Genomic DNA, 19,535 nt, shown 5'->3' with positions numbered 1-19,535 from the left:
ATGTAGTATTTTCGCCAGAGTGCTTACTAAATTAAAAACAAATAAATCAGGGGCTTTTAATTTGAAGGGTTGCCTTGGCTTCCGATTTTCTCCTGCTGTTAAATGTCGCTAACGTACTGAGTTAGAAATGAAAACAAGTGAAAAATGCAATCTTGACACACATAGCATGATTTAGTGCAGATAAAGGACATGTTTTTTGTTTACTGTTTAGTCCTTAAACAGTTTCTGCATAGAATACGTGCAATGCATATGTCTGATGAAATGAAATTGTGCACCATAGATCATGTTGCTAGCCAGCTACCTACCCTACCCCAGCATGCATCTCGTTACTCCCTTGGTCGGCAGATGGAAACATGGCGTCGATAAGTAAATACTTGACAGCCAAGAACTCCTCTATAGCAGGTGCCACAATCGTTGCCTTGTATCTTCTCAAGAGAAGACATGCAGCCCAATTAAATTGGTAAGTTAAGCCTTGACAACTATTTTGTAGGTAAAGTGGCGACCATCATAATGCTTAACTGATGTAGCCAACATTGACTAGCTACTAGCAAGTCAGACAAGAATAAGATTTGCCACCGAGACAAGTTGCAGTTTGACGATGACATTGAATCTGAGTTTTCTGTTATTTTAACGTACTGTTTTAGATATGTAGTAGTTTATGGAGTTGATGTTCTCTACTGACACCCGGTGGTGGGTGCTGTCATTGAATTGAATTGAATTGAATTGCCTGCCTGCTCGCTGGTTGGTCAGATTTCCAAGGACTAACCATAGTCAGAGTTTCCTTCCATGGCTTCATCCATAGACCCGTACTGTTATGACAGGCTTCATCACTGTTTTCTGTTTAGGGGGAAAAGATCATCAGAGCTACAGTTGAACAAAGATGTAAGTGCATGTAGACAATAAATGTAACCAATACTCATACCGCACTCAATGTTTAAATTGCTCTTACATAGGGGGGGCAAAGGGTTGGACATTTTCCAGGAATTTTCAGGAAATTTTCAATGGGAAGTTAAGCTCGGGAATTTTGGGAATTTTGCTTACATTCATCAAAAAAGTTAGCATATAACAGTGAACCTTTTTTTGTGGGATACATATAAGGCAATTATAGGTCTTGTGGCATATTTTGGTTAAACTATCCCCAATTCAATGGAATTGCAACCCTCTGCATGCACAGTGCATTTCCATCACATGTACAGCTGATTCTCAAGATCTTGCACACTAATGAGATGCTATTGAGCCCACACTACTACACTGTCTGAGTCAAGGACTACATGCTTTCTGGTAAGTTTTGATTACAATACTGGTTGGGGTGAATATATTTTATGACATACATGAGTTTTTGTTAACTAGTAAATAGTAGTCTACAGCAAAGTGTGTTTAAATCATTTCTAACTTTCAATTTCTGCTAGTTAGTTTTTGCTACCATGTGGGTTTTAGCTTTCTTGAGTCTGCTAACTGAGGAGTGTTAATTCACCTGTTTCCATACACGTTTCATTTAAAACATTTATCTTACAAAGAAGTTGTTTCGCTGTAACTGCTTAACTATTTATATGTACATGGAATTGTATTTGTTTTATTTTGATTTTATTTTTTTATTAATCTTTACAGGAAAATGCCACGGGCACTATCTGATGTGTGGAGACATTTCACTGCAGCTAATGTAGAAGGAAAAGCTGTGTACTTTTGCAAATACTGTGCCAAATCAAATGTGAAGAATGCAACAAAGATGCAGAATCATCTAGCCAAGTTCCTAAATGTTCCTCTGTGCTCACAACAAACAATCTCTGACAAAAGTCCCTCTAGTTCTATTCGAGGTGAAAAGGATGAATCAGACACCTTATCCATAGCAACAGTTCATGGTCCTCCTGGAAGTAGGATTTTTTTTTTTTTACTCATTGGAGGAACGTAGTCAGAGATGCTGATGAATGTCTTGCTCAAGCTGTGTATGCAACTGGTTCACCTCTGATGCTTACAGGCAATGTGTATTGGAAGAGATTTCTGAATGTTATTCGCCCAGCATACACCCCTCCAACCAGACATGCTTTATCTACTCATTTGCTGGATGCAGAGGTCAACAGAGTTCAAGTAAAGGTCAAGCAAATCATAGAGAAAGCAGAATGTATTGCAATCATCTCTGATGGGTGGTCGAATGTTTGTGGGCAAGGCATAATTAACTACATCATCTCCACCCCTCAACCAGTATTCTACAAGAGCGCAGACACAAGGGACAACAGACACACTGGTCTCTACATTGCAGATGAGCTGAAGGCAGTCATCAATGACCTTGGACCACAGAAGGTATTTGCACTGGTGACAGACAATGCTGCGAACATGAAGGCTGCTTGGTCTAAAGTGGCGGAGGCCTACCCTCACATCACACCCATTGGCTGTGCTGCTCATGCATTGAATCTGCTCCTCAAGGACATCATGGCACTGAAAACAATGGATACACTCTACAAGAGAGCCAAGGAAATGGTTAGGTATGTGAAGGGTCATCAAGTTATAGCAGCAATCTACCTCACCAAGCAAAGTGAGAAGAATAAGAGCACCACATTGAAGCTGCCCAGTAACACCCGTTGGGGTGGTGTCATCATGTTTGACAGTCTCCTGGAGGCCAGTACAATTATTATTATTTTTTTTAAATGCATGAATTGTATGAAATGTATGTATTCACTACTGTAAGTCGCTCTGGATAAGATCGTCTGCTAAATGACTAAAATGTAAATGTAAATGGAGGGGAAGGAGTCTCTCCAAGAAATGGCCATATCACAGTCTGCTGATATGGACAGCCCCATCAAGAGGATCCTCCTGGATGATGTATTTTGGGAGAGAGTGGTAAGCAGCCTGAACTCCTGAAACCTATAGCAGTAGCCATTGCACGGATTGAGGGAGACAATGCCATCCTGTCTGATGTTCAGACTCTGCTTTCAGATGTAAGAGAAGAAATCCGTACTGCCCTGCCCACTTCACTGTTGCTCCAAGCAGAGGAAACTGAAGTTCTGAAATGCATAAAAAAGCGTGAAGACTTCTGCCTGAAGTCCATACATGCCGCAGCGTACATTTTGGACCCCAAGTATGCTGGCAAGAGCATCCTGTCTGGTGCAGAGATCAACAAGGCCTATGGTGTCATCACTACTGTGTCTCGCCACCTTGGTCTGGATGAGGGCAAGGATCTTGGCAGTCTGGCGAAGTACACTTCCAAGCAAGGGCTTTGGGATGGAGATGCAATATGGCAGTTGTGCCAACATATCTCATCAGCCACCTGGTGGAAGGGACTTTGTGGATCTGAGGCTCTTTCCCCTGTTGCCTCCATCATCCTCCAAATCCCACCAACATCAGCCGCCTCAGAGCTCAACTGGTCCTTGTTTGGGAACACACACACCAAAGCACGCAACAGGCTGACCAGTACAAGGATTGAAAAATTGGTGGCCATCCGGGCAAATTTGAGGCTTTTTGAGCCTGACAACGAGCCATCCTCAACAAGGTTGGAAAGTGACAGTGAAGATGAGGCGTCAGAGTCTGATGTTCAAGAGTTGGACATTGATGAGGTCCAGGGAGAAGACATGGAAGCCTGAGAAGAAGACAACCAAAGCTTTAGTTTCTATACTATCATTTTACAGATGTATGTTGAAAACGTTTTTGGGAGATGCGATGGATCATTGGGATCATTCAATATTCCCTTTCTTTTGTTGTTCAGTGAAATCATCCCATCTGAATTGTCAACTCATTTAATTAAAGTTCAATTTGTAACTAAATCGTATTTTTTTTTTTTTTCTATTGGAAGGATTTAATCATTTGGAATTATGTTTACTTATGATAAGGTAAACGGTTTATGTTTCTGTCTCCATATGATATGTTAAATATATCCAATGCAAAGAAAGCATCTACATTTTAAATGATAGTAATTTGCATATATTCCCGTTAATTCCCATATATTCCCGTTAATTCCCACGGAAAGTTTCCACCTCTGAATATTCCCCAAAATGTGCAACCCTACTCTCACCACACCAATGGCCAAAATCTTAGCAATAATGTCAATATCCACAAACTTTAGCCCCTGATTTAAGAAGCAGCACTGAGTCGGTGAGATTTAAATTAGAGTTTATTTATCTGATTCATCGGTAAATGTTTGGTGTGATGTGTGGCAGGAGGCCAAGCAGGAAAAGACGGTGGTGGACAAGGTGTTCTTTGCACGTGTCCTGAAGATAGTGAAAATCATGGTTCCTGGAGTGTTCTGCAAAGAGGTATGAGCTTTTTGACGAACTTGTTACTTTGAATGCGCTTTAACATTTTCATCTTGATTCAAATCATTTCTCAATTGCTGTACGGACATGTGTTGAGATGTTACACAATACATCTCCCATTCCCTTGTGTTTGCCTATTTCTGGTCATCTATCTGCCTATAGTCAGGATACTGTCTCCTCATCGCTGCTATGCTGGTGGCCAGAACCTACTGTGATGTGTGGATGATCCAGAATGGAACCATGATCGAGAGGTAGGACTGCATAGAAAACCCTATTGCACACCAACACTTAAGTTCACACCAGCGACACTTTCTGAAGCAACTTCAACGTGAAGTACTTGTTTTAGCACTATTTGTCTTATTCGACAGCTCGTAATCATCCTCTCTATTCCTCCACAGTGGAATCATTAGCAGAGATGTCAATCTCTTTAAGAAGCACTTTTATTACTATATTGCTGCCATACCAGGGGTAAACTAGTGTCCATGCTACATTTGCATGAAAACTTTGGCCAAGCACTAAACCCCTATATAACACTGTGCTGCTTGTGGTGCCCGGTAGAAGAATATGATTAAGTGCTTATGAATTTACTTGTGTATTGTTGTTGCGCTTTAATTGCATTTGTGGACATCACTGGTCTTGAAGGGTTGCGGGCCTGCACATATTAGAAATATATTTTTTAACCTTCTAGTCATTTCACGTAATCCTGTTACAGTAGGTTATTTTCTAGAGCGGGTTTCATTTTGTGGTTGGGGTGGTAAAAGATGAATAAAGAAATTGTATCCCCGCAGCCCTACAGGACCAAACTGGGCCAAGTTATGAATTAGATTATTCTTAGTTTGTTTTGTGTCCATTCCATTTTGCAAACCCCATCCTGCTTTTTTGACCTCTCACCAGTGGCTTTTTCCACTGTTCAGTAATTTATCAGCATACTGGTGGTAGCCTTTCACAAGATTCAGTATCTCGCTCTCGCCCCAACTATTTGGGTCAGTTTCAGGGGCTGACAATCCACAGAATGAACACCTCTGGTTTTAAATGTAGAAAGTATGACCCCACTTTTGCCCTGTGTGTGACATTGTGTGTGTGTGTGTGTGTGTGTGTGTGTTCACTTTGCATGTTGGTTTGCAGTGCAATCATTGGTCGTTCAACAAAAGATTTCAAGAGGTTCTTGTTCAACTTTATAAAAGTCATGCCATTTGTAAGTGCAACTTTCATACAATTTTTCTAGCTTATTTGTTTTCTTAATTGTCTTTTACCACCCGTGGATATTTAAATGTATATATATTTATAAATATATCGAAGTCGGAAGTTTACATACACTTAGATTGGAGTCATTAAAACTCATTTTTCAACCAATCCACAAATTTCTTGTTAACAAACTATAGTTTTGGCAAGTCGGTTAGGACTTCTACTTTGTGCATGACACAAGTAATTTTTACAATTGTTTACAGATTATTTCACTTAGAATTCACTGTATCACAATTCCAGTGGGTCAGAAGTTTACATACAACAAGTTGACTGTGCCTTTAAACAACATGGAAAATTACAGAAAATGATGGTATGGTATTAGAAGCTTCTGCCAGGCTAATTGACATAATTTGAGTCAATTGGAGGTGTACCTGTGGATGTATTTCAAGGCCTACCTTCAAATTCAGTGCCTCTTTGCTTGACATCATGGGAAAATCAAAAGAAATCAGCCAAAACCTCAGAACAAAAATTGTAGACCTCCACAAATCTGGTTCATCATTGGGAGCAATTTCCAAACGCCTGAAGGTACCACATTCATCTCTACAAACAATAGTACGCAAGTATAAACACCATGGGACCACGCAGCCGTCATACCGCTCAGGAAGGAGACACGTTCTGTCTCCTAGAGATGAACGTACTTTGGTGTGAAAAGTGCAAATCAATCCCAGAACAACAGCAATGAACCTTGTGAAGATGCTGGAGGAAACGGGTACAGAAATATCTATATCCACAGTAAAACGAGTCCTATATCGACATAACCTGAAAGGCCGCTCAGCAAGGAAGAAGTCATTGCTCCAAAACGGCCATAAAAAAGCCAGACTACAGTTTGCAACTGCACATGGGGTCAAAGATTGTACTTTTATAGAACTGTTTGGCCATAATGACCATTGTTATGTTTGGAGGAAAAATGGGGAGGCTTGCAAGCCAAAGAACACCATCCAAACCGTGAAGCACGGGGGTGGCAGCATGATGTTGTGGGGGTGCTTTGCTGCAGGAGGGACTGGTGCACTTCACAAAATAGATGGTATCACGAGGAAGGAAAATTATGTGGATATATTGAAGCAACATCTCAAGACATCAGTCAGGAAGTTAAAGCTTGGTCGCAAATGTGTCTTCCAAATGGACAATGACCCCAAGCATACTTCCAAAGCTGTGGCAAAATGGCTTAAGGACAACAAAGTCAAGGTATTGGCCATCAGTGGCCATCACAAGGCCCTGACCTCAAACCTATAGAAAATTTGTGGGCAGAACTGAAAAAGTGTGTGTGAGCAAGGAGGCCTACAAACCTGACTCAGTTACACCAGCTCTGTCAGGAGGAATGGGACAAAATCCGCCCAACTTATTGTGGGAAGCTTGTGGAAGGCTACCCGACACGTTTGACCCAAGTTAAACAATTTAAAGGCAATGCTACCAAATACTAATTGAGTGTATGTAAACTTCTGACCCACTGGGAATGTGATGAAAGAAATAAAAGCTGAAATAAATCACTCTCTCTACTATTATTCTGACATTTCACATTCTTAAAATAAAGTGGTGATCCTAACTGACCTAAAACAGGACATTTTTAAATGTCAGGATTTGTGAAAAACTGAGTTTAAATGTATTTGGCTAAGGTGTACGTAAACTTCCGACTTCAACTGTACTTATGATCCTACTGTAACACAGGTAACCTCATGATTTGTGAATTGTGGTTTAGGATGGGGTTAATATTGTGCCTATTAGGGAGAGAGTTTGTGTGTAATTTTGGGGGAGTCTGTACTAAAACAAAGATCCTGCCTGATTACTAACAGACTGGTGATCCCTGGCCTATAAGCCTTTGAGTTTTTATGAGGTTATTATGATTCTTCGGATTTATTTACTCAGTGCATAAATGCCATTGGTTTGGTATACTCACACTATAAAATGTCATGCACTTCTTTTTAAATGAGACCACTATCATGGCCCGTTTCCCTGTTTTCAGATCTCGCTAGTCAACAACTTCCTGAAGCTGGGCCTGAATGAACTGAAGCTCTGCTGCCGGGTTCGACTCACCAAGCACCTCTATGACGAGTACCTGCAGTAAGTCCTTCTTATACCTGCTTCTTGGAGAGAAAATTTGTGTATTTAAACTGACAGAACATATGTCTGTCTGCCATTAGCTGGTGTCTTGTGACAGACGCTAAGATTTTAAACGTAACCCAAATCGAGTAGCGGGAGATTTGGTTCTGGGTGATGATTAGCCTTTAGTAAGAGAGTTATATTGGAAGGATTTAGCCTTGATTCTCTGTACGTTTCCTAGCCCCAAATCCAATAGTTACTTACTGATGTGAGGAACAATGACTTCAGAAGCTCAAAGTAATAGAAAATACATAATACACCTGCCAAACTCAGGTTTCATGTTTTCACCACACCATCCTCCCATCCCCTCTCCAGAGGTTACACATACTATAAGATTGGTAACCTGGACAACCGCATCGGTAACCCTGACCAGCTGCTGACCCAGGACGTGGAGAGGTTCTGTAACAGTGTGGTGGACCTCTACTCCAACGTTAGCAAGGTAACCTGCACTTTAATAGCCTGGTTATACCAGACTGAATGCTTCAGACTTATGAAACTATGGTGTGTGCACCATTTGTCGCGCTCAACCAGGCTACTAAAAAAAATCCTCTGTTGTAGAGACAACAAATGCTGCTCAAAGCCTGATACAATCTACTGCTATTGACCATACACTGCGCCTGTGATAAGTAGACTTGTTTTTTTTCCCCTCCTTCAGCCTTTATTGGACATCGGTCTGTACATCTTCAAGTTGACCTCAGCCATTGGTGCACAGGTGAGTCTTGATCTCTCTAATGTAGTGTTAGGTTCTAAATAAAGAGTAAAAACTCACAGATGATTATTAAAGCCGAAACCAAGTTTATTCACCCAAAGAGTCAGACAGCTGAACAGACAAAGACATCTTCACAGAAGCACTAGTACAGTATTTAAACCGTTCTCCTATGCTGAGTCTCCTCCTTACACCTCTGAACAGCCAATACACCTCTGTTGCTAAACAGAACTTTAGTGATATCTGTTCTTCCTCTCTTCATCTGACCTGACCTCGGCCCCAAATTCCTCACTCCTCCCCATAGGATCCCTGATGTCTAACAATAACATATTCTGACAGAATGTAAACGTTCTACATTCCCCTCACTCCCACAGTGACATTAGGATTTTTCATATATTCAAGTTTAGAAGTCAGAACCCATCAGTAGCCTTCTATGCCTATATCTAGTTTCAATTGAAACCATGAAAATGGTCATCCCCCCCAATGCATCCGCACAGTAGAATAGAGTTTCTAACGCTTCTACTCTACATACATCTATCCCCCACAGGGTCCTGCCTGTATGATAGGATACCTGATGTTCTCTGGGCTCATCCTGACACGTCTGCGGAGGCCCATCGGGAAGATGACGGTCATGGAGCAGAGGTACGAGGGAGAGTACCGATTCGTCAACTCTCGCCTCATCACCAACAGGTCAGTCAGACGCGCACCTCTCCTTTCCACTGTTCCTCCTCTCTTCTGCTTTTTTGGACAAATCGTCGTTCATGTTCTTTTTCCACTGTGAAAACAAAAGGTTGAATGTTTTGTTTCCAACAGTGAAGAGATTGCCTTCTACAATGGAAACCTGAGGGAGAAGCAGACCATTCACTCTACCTTCCAGAAGCTGGTGAGAGGGTTTAGGACTTTCAATGTATCAGTGGCGGTAGTTGATTTACTATGGTGTCAGACAAGACCTATACTGCGGTGGATATACAATGTCTTACGTTACATTCTGCCCCTTTTACCCCTAGGTGGATCATTTACACAATTTCATTGTCTTCCGCTTTTCAACGGGTTTCGTGGACAGCATCATTGCTAAGTGTGAGAATGCTTGTCTTGTCATTGATTGGAAGTTTGTAGTATTATCATTTGCGGTATTTCTATAATCTCCACTGATGTGGTTTAGTAGTTGCAGAGATAAATACTTGTTTTTCCCACCTCTGTAGATATTGCCACTGTTGTCGGGTACCTGGTGGTGAGCAGGCCGTTCCTGAACCACACACACCCACGCCACCTACACAGCACCCACGCTGAGCTGCTAGAGGTGAGGAGAGACAAGGGGAGTGTGTGTGTGTGTGTGTGTGTTCTGTATGGTTCAGAGCCTAACTTCCCCCCTCTGTTTCTCATTCAGGACTATTACCAGAGTGGGCGTATGTTGCTGAGCATGTCTCAGGCCCTGGGCAGGATCGTCCTGGCTGGCAGGGAGATGAGCAGGCTCTCAGGGTCAGTCATACACCATGCTCTTATCACTCAACTGGTTTGGTGCTTCACTGGTAGCCTGAATGCCCATCTGTTTGCACTACCATGCTGACTCCCTGTCAGTTATTGCGATAGAGTTCCAATATTTACATAACCCTTGAGATTGGAGGGTAGTTGTGGGGGTTATCGAATCAGGATCCTATCCTCTGTTCTCCTCGACCTCATTTAATGATAGAATGCTCATTCATAGTTGAAGATTGGTGTGAGGCCAGACTGTTTGGCTTGACAATGACAGAAATGGAGTATGCAAGAGCACAAACGGATCTGGAAACTATTGAGACGTTGACCCAGTAAACCATTGAACCAATTGGTGTGTATTCAATGGTTAATTGATTCGTTGGATCAATAGTTAGCTGGTTCAATTGTTTGTTTGTTCAAGGGTTCAGTAAGTCAATGGTTTACTTGTTCAGAGTTTATGGTTCACCAGTCTCGGGTCTCTCGACTTGTTCTTCTCTCCCTCCGTCTGCTGTGGCCTCCTCAATGACTCCTACTGTCCCCTCCTCACTGAGTCCTGCTGGCCCCCTACAGGTTCACCGCTCGCATCACCGAGATCATGAAGGTCCTGAAGGAGCTGAACTCTGGGAAATACGAGAGGACCATGGTCTCTCAGCAGGGAGGCAGAGGTGACCGCTGCATGTTCCCTGATAATGTATTGAGGACGATGCTGTTGTTGGATAGTAGTCTCATGTGGAAGTAGTGTCATGCAGGAAAATTAAAACATATTACTAGTTCAAGTGCAAGATGGTTGCTTTTGGGATTTTCTTTTGTCATACATTTTCAGATAGTGAATCGCTAGATAGAATCACCCTGGTCCCAGGAAGTGGTGAAATCATCAACAAAGACAAGATCATCAAGTAGGTGTCTAACAGATACATGTATTATAGCAGTAGAATAAACAAGATGAAATGGTTCATAAAGTAGGCATCACCTGGTTTGACATTTATTTTCCTTGTGTCTCAGGTTTGAGCATACACCTCTTGCAACGCCTAATGGGGACATTCTTATCAAAGACCTCAGCTTTGAGGTGAGTATCTCAAAGGATCAACTCCGTACTGAACCATTTGATACAATTCATGAAATCTAAAGACCCATGACTATGGTTGTGGGACTGTTTCATCTGTAAGTGCAGACAGCTGAACTGTGCCTTCCCTTCATCTGCTAACTTAAGGTGACATCAGGGACAAACGTCTTGGTGTGTGGCCCCAACGGCTGTGGGAAGAGCTCTCTCTTCAGAGTCCTGGGAGAGGTATGAGAGATCAACAATTTGACGAAAAGGCCTGTTATGCTGCTAAAGTGTTAAAGTTTTCCACTCATGGGTATTAATGGATGTCTGTCTCTTAGCTCTGGCCTCTGTTTGGTGGCCGTCTCACCAAACCTGAGAGAGGGAAGCTCTTCTACGTTCCCCAGAGGCCATACATGACCCTAGGCTCTCTGAGAGATCAGGTGATCTACCCAGATACAGTGGAGGACCAGAGGAGGAAGGGGACCTCTGATAAGGTAGTCGACCTAGCCAATCACATCTCTTTACTAGACCATATCCAAACACAGCAGCCCTTTACTGGACCATATATCCCATCACATCTGCTCTTCATTGTACCAAGATATTGTAAGTAGAGGTCGACCGATTATGATTTTTCACCGCCGATACCGATTATTGGAGGATCCCAAAAAAAAGCAGATGCCGATTAATCGAGCGAATTAAAAATATATATAAATAAATAAATACAAATATAAAAATACATTTAAAAAAGTAAACATTTTATTATTATTTTTTGTATTATTATTATTTATTTTTTTTACATTTGTAATAATGACAATTACAACAATACTGAATGAACACTTAATATAATACATCAATAAAATCAATTTAGCCTCAAATAAATAATGAAACATGTTCACTTTGGTTTTAATAATGCAAAAACAAAGTGTTGGAGAAGAAAGTAAAAGTGCAATATGTGCCATGTAAAAAAGCTAACGTTTAAGTGCCTTGCTCAGAACATGAGAACATATGAAAGCTGGTGGTTCCTTTTAACATGAGTCTTCAATATTCCCAGGTAAGAAGTTTTAGGTTGTAGTTATTATAGGAATTATAGGACTATTTCTCTCTCTACGATTTGTATTTCATATACCTTTGACTATTGGATGTTCTTATAGGCACTTTAGTATTGCCAGTGTAACAGTATAGCTTCCGTCCCTCTCCTCGCTCCTACCTGGGCTCGAACCAGGATCACATCGACAACAGCCACCCTCGAAGCAGCGTTACCCATGTAGAGCAAGGGGAACAACCACTCCCAAGTCTCAGAGCGAGTGACGTTTGAAACGCTATTAGCGCGCACCCCGCTAACTAGCTAGCCAATTCACATCGGTTACACCAGCCTAATCTTGGGAGTTGATAGTCTTGAAGTCATAAACAGCGCAATGCTTGAAGCACAGCGAAGAGCTGCTGGCAAAACACACGAAAGTGCTGTGTGAATGAATGCTTACGAGCCTGCTGCTGCCTACCACCGCTCGGTCAGACTGCTCTATCAAATCATAGACTTAATTATAATATAATACACACACAGAAATACGAGCCTTAGGTCATTAATATGGTCGAATCCGGAAACTATCATCTCGAAAACAAAACGATTTTCCTTTCAGTGAAATACGGAACCGTCCCGTATTTTATCTAACAGGTGGCATCCCTAAGTCTAAATATTCCTGTTACATTGCACAACCTTCAATGTTATGTCATAATTACGTCAGATTCTGGCAAATTAATTTGCAATGAGCCAGGCGGCCCAAACTGTTACATATACCCTGACTCTGCGTGCAATGAACGCAAGAGAAGTGACAAAATTTCACCTGGTTAATATTGCCTGCTAACCTGGATTTGTTTTAGCTAATTATGCAGGTTTAAAAATATATACTTCTGTCTATTGATTTTAAGAAAGGCATTGATGTTTATGGTTAGGTACAGTCGTGCAACGATTGTGCTATTTTCGCAAATGCGCTTTTGTTAAATCATCCCCCGTTTGGCGAAGTCGGCTGTCTTTGTTAGGAAGAAATAGTCTTCAGAGTTCGCAACGAGCCAGGCGGCCCAAACTGCTGCATATACCCTGACTCTGTTGCAAGAGAAGTGACACATTTTCCCTAGTTAAAATAAATTGATGTTAGCAGGCAATATTAACTAAATATGCAGGTTTAAAAATATATACTTGTGTATTGATTTTAAGAAAGGCATTGATGTTTATGGTTAGGTACACGTTGGAGCAACGTGTACCTAAGCGATTATATGCAACGCAGGACAGGCTAGATAAACTAGTAATATCATCAACCATGTGTAGTTAACTAGTGATTATGATTGATTGTTTTTTTATAAGATAAGTTTAATGCTAGCTAGCAACTTACCTTGGCTTCTTACTGCATTCGCGTAACAGGTGGGCTCCTCGTGGAGTGCAATGTAAAGCAGGTGGTTAGAGCATTGGACTAGTTAACTGTAAGGTTGCAAGATTGAATCCCCGAGCTGACAAGGTAAAAATCTGTCGTTCTGCCCCTGAACAAGGCAGTTAACCCACCGTTCCTAGGCCGTCATTGAAAATAAGAATGTGTTCTTAACTGACTTGCCTAGTTAAATAAAGGTGTAAAAAAAACAAAAGAATCGGCCAAATCGGCGCCCAAAAATACCGATTTCCGATTATGAAAACTTGAAATAATTAAATCGGTCATTCCGATTAATCGGTCGACCTCTAATTGTAAGGCCCCTCAAATAGAACGGTCATACGTGGCCTCTGTCAGTAGGGTATGTCAGAGCACACACACATGCACAGAGACACTCCTTGAGCCAACAGCGCACACAGCTTTGTGTGTGAGTGTGTATGTGTGTGCACGTCTCTGTGACATGGTGTGTTTGTGTTGTGCTGGGGAACAGGTGCTGAAGGAGTACCTGGACAACGTCCAGCTAGGTCACATTCTGGAGCGGGAGGGCGGCTGGAACACGGTCCAGGACTGGATGGACGTCCTCAGTGGAGGAGAGAAACAGAGGATGGCTGTAAGTCCAAAGAAAATAATAGTGAAAATGTCGGTCATTATTTTTTGTCTCTTCACAGCGTTTGTCTTGTGATGACTTGAGTCCATTTTACAAGCACATTGGGTTATAGAATGTGTGAAGGGAGCTTTTCATTGATCGATCTCTCTCTGTGTGGTATCTAGATGGCCCGTCTGTTCTACCATAAGCCCCAGTTTGCCATCCTGGATGAGTGCACCAGTGCTGTGAGTGTAGATGTGGAGGACTTCATCTACAGCCACTGTAGGACGGTAAGATGCAACACAGTAGACTATTCGTCAAATGATAAATGATCAGGTAATTTGTCAATATATTGATGATTATTAAAAAATATATTGAGCGGACCAAGTACTTTGAGGTTGCTCTAAAGCGGAAAGGTGGAATAAACGAGTCGGGAGCAGGTTTTCTTACATTGAACAAAGTTCTCTTTTGAGGCATTTCTTTCTTCTCAAACAATCAAGGATGATCTCACAGGAAAACACAAATCTTCTTCTTTACAGGAACAAGGAACACAAGGTGAGTAACTTTTAACTGGAACATAAATTACGGGTGTGTCACCGCCTTAACTATCCGTTCGTGGATAGCTCCCTTCGGGTGGTGGTGCGGATCCGTGGTTGCCATTCCCCTCTTCTTCTCCCTTCCGTCCAGTAAGTCCTCTCCTTTGGAGAAGCAATCACTCTTTTTTTCCCTCCACTCTCCCCCACTGCTGGTTCCCTCCTCTGTCTTGTAGGGGGAAGAGAATAGTCATTAGTACCGTCAGCTGTGCTTAATTGCCTTTGATCACCTTGACTCACATGCCGGGATGGGCTACTGTCCGTGGGACCAGCCTGCCCCCTGGTGGTCCTTCCGCATACCTCCCCCCTCAGGAACGGACCGGAGGGTCGGGTGCCAGACGCACCGTCTTGGTTGCTTCGGGACAGTGCGTCCGCATTCACGTTCCTCGATCCGGCCCTGTGGATGACATGGAAAGAGAATGGTTGTACTGCAAGAAACCATCTGGCTTTTCTGTTATTGTTTCTCTTACCGGCCATCCACATGAGGGGAACATGGTCAGTAACGAGGGCGAACCTACGCCCGAGTAGGTAGTACCGGGGATACTCGAGGGCCCACTTAATGCTAGGGCCTCTTTCTCTACGGTAGCATATCTCCGTTCCTGATCACTGAGCTTTCTACTTATGAAGAGAATAGGCCTCCCTGCTTCGCCTTTACCCTGAGCTAGGACGGCCCTGAGCCCCGTATTTGAGGTGTCTACCTGCACAGTGAACTCTTGGGAGAAGTCAGGAGCCTGCAGGACAGGATCAGAGCGCAAGATATCTTTTAGCAACTGAAAGGCGTCTTCCGTCTCTTCCTTCCATGCTACACAGTTTGGCAGGTTTTTCTTGGTTTGTCAGGGGGGTGGCAATGGTTGCATATCTAGGGATGAAACGGCGATAATATCCCGTTATCCCCAAGAAGGCTCAGACGTCCCGCTTCGTCTGGGGCTGAAGCCAGTCCCGAATTGCCCTCGTCTTTTCTATTCCCCATGGTGCATCCCAGGTATTCCGCTTCGGACAGACCCAGGCAGCATTTTTTGGGATTGGCTGTCAGCCCTGTAGCCTAAAGGCTCACGAGCACCGCCCCCAAATCGCAGGAGCTGGCTATCCCAGTCCTCGCTGTGTACGACCACATCGTCTGTGTACTCTTGATGGGGCCGTAGAATGGCATCCATGAGGTGTTGGAAAGTTGCCGCAGTCCGAAGGGCATCCTCACATATTGAAAAAGCCCCTGCGGTGTGGCGAAGGCAGTCTTTGGGCGGTCCTCAGGAGCCGCGGAGCATGGGATACGCGTCAAACATAGAGATGACATTTACACCCCTAAAGTCGTTGCAGAGCCTCATACTACCGTCAGGTTTGGGGACCGGGACTGGACCACTCGCTCGTAGATGGCTTGGTCACCCTCATCCTCAGCATCACCCTTACCTCGTTCTTAGTGATTACTCTGCGTGCCTCAGGAATCCTGTAAGGCCGGATATACACCTTCTTGCCGGGTTCAGTTTGGATATGGTGAAACAGAACATTTGCTTGTCCTGGGAAGGGAGAGAATACCCTGCCGAATTGCATAATCAGCTTGTCTAGCTGTCTCGACTGCTCCGGCAGGAGAGTTCGGCCACGGCACACCTGTATCGGGGCATCCTCTTTTTCCTTGTCCTCCACTGCCATCAAAGCCACACCCTCTCTTCCATGGTACTTCTTCAGCAGGTTGATATGATAGTTGGACCTTCTTCCTCCTGTCAGGTTGCTTGATGCGATAATTGACCGGTGAGACCCTTTCCGTTACCTCATAGGGCTCCCTCCACTGTGCCAGCAAGCAGTGTTCGGCAGTGGGCACGAGTACCATCACTTTCTCTCCCACGGTGAACTCCCTGGGTGTCGCTGACTTATCTTAGGCCCGGCCTTGAGTCTGTTGCGCCTTCTCCATATGCTCCTTTACTATGGGCCAGACTGCCGACAGGCCATTCCGCATCAGGATAACATGTTCTATCGTCGACCGGAATGGGCAGGGTTGGGCTTACCAGATCTCCTTGGCTAAATCGAGGATCCCTCGACATGGTCTGCCGTACAGCAATTCGAACAGGGAAAACCCTGTGGACGCCTGGGGTACTTCATGCAGGGCAAACATTAAGTGGGGCAGAAGCATGTCCCAGTTTTTCCTGTCTCTGGACACCACTCTTCTCAACATGCTTTTAATCGTTTTGTTCAGGCGTTCGCACAAACTGTCTGTGGGTGGAAAATGCTTGTGCGTATCTGTTGAACCTGGTATAACCGACACAGGTCCTTCATCAACTGGGACATGAACGGGGTTCCCTGGTCGGTTAGGATCATCTTGGGAAGGCCCACCCGGGAGAACAGCATGAACAATTTCTTGGTGATTCCCTTTGATGACATGTTGTGAAGTGGTATGGCCTCAGGGGAACTTAGTAGCATAATCTACGACAAACAGGATGTACTCGTGTCCTCTGTTGGATTTCGGGAGGGGTCCCACGAGGTCCATAACGATGTGTTCGAAGGGGTTTCTATAATGGGAAGAGCAATCAAAAGATTACGCAGGTGGGGCCGTATGCTGACATTGATCACACGTCCTACAATACCTGGCCACATCCCGGGTGACACAGGGCCAAAAGAACCTCTGCATGATTCTGTTGATCGTTTTGTCTCGTGCAAGGTGTCCTCCTAGGAAGTGGGAATGGGCTAGCTGTAGGACAGTATCCCTGTATGGTCTAGGCATCATTAGTAATTCCTGTTTTTCCCCCCTTCGTTGCACGACCCAATACAAGAGGCCCCACCTGATTTGCATAGTAGGGAAGAGAGGGCTCACCTGATCCATCAACATTTCTCCTATCCTTCACCTTCCTCATGGCATCCCGTAGGTCTGGGTCTCTATGCTGAGCGGTGTCCCGAACTGTCCCTTTCATTCTTGGGGCAGGTCGACCTCGGTAGAGGGGTGTGGAGGTTGTTCCCCATCCCCGTCGGGGGTGACCGAGGAGAATCCCTTCCAGGTTCCCTCCTCTGACGGGGCTTCAAATATATCCAGTAGCCTCTGGTCGCTCCTTTCTTCCTCTGTTGTGTATAACCCTTCGCAGGTGTCTTCATCGGACGTTTCCTGGAATAGCTGCTGGAGGCGTTGGATCTGTATTTCTTCCTCTGCTCCAGAGGATGATGCCGAGGCTATATTTCCTTGTAGGGCTACTACCTTGGACTTGGTTTTTATCTTTCTCTGCTTTCCTGCGGTGGCCCGGACATTGGTGTGTGATAGAGAGACTTGATCCCCTTTGTACGGTGCTTAAAGTAATCTGCCGAAACTCCTTTTATATAGGGGACAGTCTCTCCCGATCAATAATGGCACCTTCAGTTGGGGTACTTTCCCCGCCCTGACTGTACACCTTCCTTTCAGGGTGAGAATAGACAGATTCACGGTGGGGCAATAGTGGGTGTCTCCATGGATACAGGACACGGCTACTTTGTCTGGTAGCAGTGTTGCTGTGGTCACCATCTGCTCCTCCACTAACACAACCATACTTCCAGAGTCGAGAATGGCTACCACGTCTCTGGAGAAGCAATCACTTTTTTTTCCTCCAGTCTCCCCCACTGCTGGTTCCCTCCTCTCTCTTGTAGGGAAAAGAGAATAGATCATTAGCACCGTCAGCTGTGCTTAATTGTCTCTGATCACCTTGACTCACATGCCGGGCTGAGCTACTATCCATGGGACCCTTCCACATATTGTGAAAGAGGAATGAAAAAGAACCAGGAAACTGATGCATGTTTACAGGATGCTGAGAAAGTGGTTTCTGAGCTTATGGGATGTCATATTTACCTTTCCTCAGGTGGGCATCACGCTGTTCACGGTTTCTCACAGGAAGTCTTTGTGGAAGCACCATGAGGTAAGTCCTTTCACACTGAATGAAGAAACATGAAATTACTGCATATAATACCAATAAAATGGAGGTGAGTACCAGCACCCTGTTATTTTTCCTTTTTTTAAATGCAAAGAGCATTTTCTTGCATCACCTATTTGCTTAGAGCATACTGTTCAAATTCTAACCAGTGATTTCTGTCTCTTCTCCAGTACTACCTGCACATGGACGGAAGGGGGAGCTATGAGTTCAAACCCATCACCCAGGAAACGGTGGAGTTTGGGTCATAATGATCTTACCATAGCCAAATATTGCGCACAGAGATGGTCCTAAGTAATTCTGCACTTCATGAAGCATAGAGCACAGAGGTCAAGTCCTAACATCTTAAAATGTTACGCTAGAGTATGAAGACTGAGCTCTCTTAATGTCAAGAGAGAAATACCTAAACCTGTACATTAAAGGAAGGGTCCACAATATGACATCATCATACATCTCTGTACACTTCCTGTTTTACAGAAACAATAAACAACAAAATGTACGTCTGCTGAGACCGACAGTATTGGTTCTTCCTTAGGGCAGATTTTGAATTCTGTTGTTTATGCCTGGAAACAGGAAGTCGCCCCGCTGTGTATGATGATGTCATATTGCAGCCTACCATTTAAGGACGTGTGTGTCTGTACGGGTGAGTTTTAATTGTATATGAAGCAAATAATGTACTAAAAAGCTAGCCTTACCGATTTTGTTTTTCCCCGTTTTATTTCCGTTAATGTTGCATTGTTTTTAATTATTTAAAATGTTCAGTTTTGATGTTAATGAATTGAGATGTAAGAGTTCCATGAAGTGATGTTTTTTTTTAAATGTTTGTCTAGTGCAGTTAAACACTGAAGTGCATTCTTCTTTCATGAAGCCAGTTACTGTATCTTAAGCATAGCTAGTCTGACGCAGTCAACTACAGTACATGTACCTGAAAATGTCTTGTCTCCTATAGTAAAATCCCTCAGTGGCTGCTTCCGTTTAAGGTACAGTAACTAAGTTGAGCTTTGATTATTTTGTTAAAAGGGGATTGAGGACGTGGGAATTTTTGTTTTCATAGGATAGTTCAAATGCAATTGCTATGAGCTGAACTACACATTAATATATATTTCTCAAAACAATTAAGGCCCTCTTTCTTCTGTTCTACAGACTGTACATTGTCACGTTCTCTGTTATATCAGAGCATAGTTTGTGCATCCCAATAGTCTAAAATGGCTTCCTCTTCTTATATCCTTTCATTTATCCACGGTTGGGCAATTG

The 19,535-nt window shown here is 43.5% G+C and overlaps 1 protein-coding gene across 2 annotated transcripts; it reads left to right on the top strand.

Moving 5' to 3' along the window:
* The first annotated feature begins 145 nt into the window (after positions 1–145).
* LOC106568892 (ATP-binding cassette sub-family D member 3) lies at positions 146–19,396 on the top strand. 2 transcript variants are annotated; one of them, XM_014139679.2, is made up of 22 exons: positions 146–460; positions 846–882; positions 4,149–4,244; positions 4,407–4,495; positions 4,643–4,712; positions 7,450–7,547; positions 7,902–8,025; positions 8,242–8,298; positions 8,840–8,982; positions 9,106–9,175; positions 9,300–9,369; positions 9,495–9,592; positions 9,680–9,771; positions 10,336–10,430; positions 10,589–10,661; positions 10,768–10,831; positions 10,976–11,053; positions 11,149–11,304; positions 13,718–13,837; positions 13,999–14,103; positions 18,213–18,269; positions 18,455–19,396. In XM_014139679.2, exons 1-22 carry the CDS (start codon positions 354–356, stop codon positions 18,530–18,532), a joined length of 1,977 nt encoding a protein of 658 aa, XP_013995154.1. In that variant the 5' UTR covers positions 146–353; the 3' UTR covers positions 18,533–19,396. The 2 variants fall into 2 exon arrangements, with proteins under 2 accessions (XP_013995154.1, XP_013995153.1); XM_014139678.2 differs by lacking the exon at positions 4,643–4,712 and adding an exon at positions 5,370–5,439 and having other exon boundaries at positions 149–460.
* Positions 19,397–19,535: the final 139 nt, after the last annotated feature.

This window comes from Salmo salar, chromosome ssa14 (genome assembly GCF_905237065.1).
Source record: "Salmo salar chromosome ssa14, Ssal_v3.1, whole genome shotgun sequence".
In the NCBI taxonomy this organism is placed as follows: Eukaryota; Metazoa; Chordata; class Actinopteri; order Salmoniformes; family Salmonidae; genus Salmo; species Salmo salar.
Note: the sequence above shows the minus strand (reverse complement) of the source record. Positions and strands in the feature narration are given on the sequence as shown.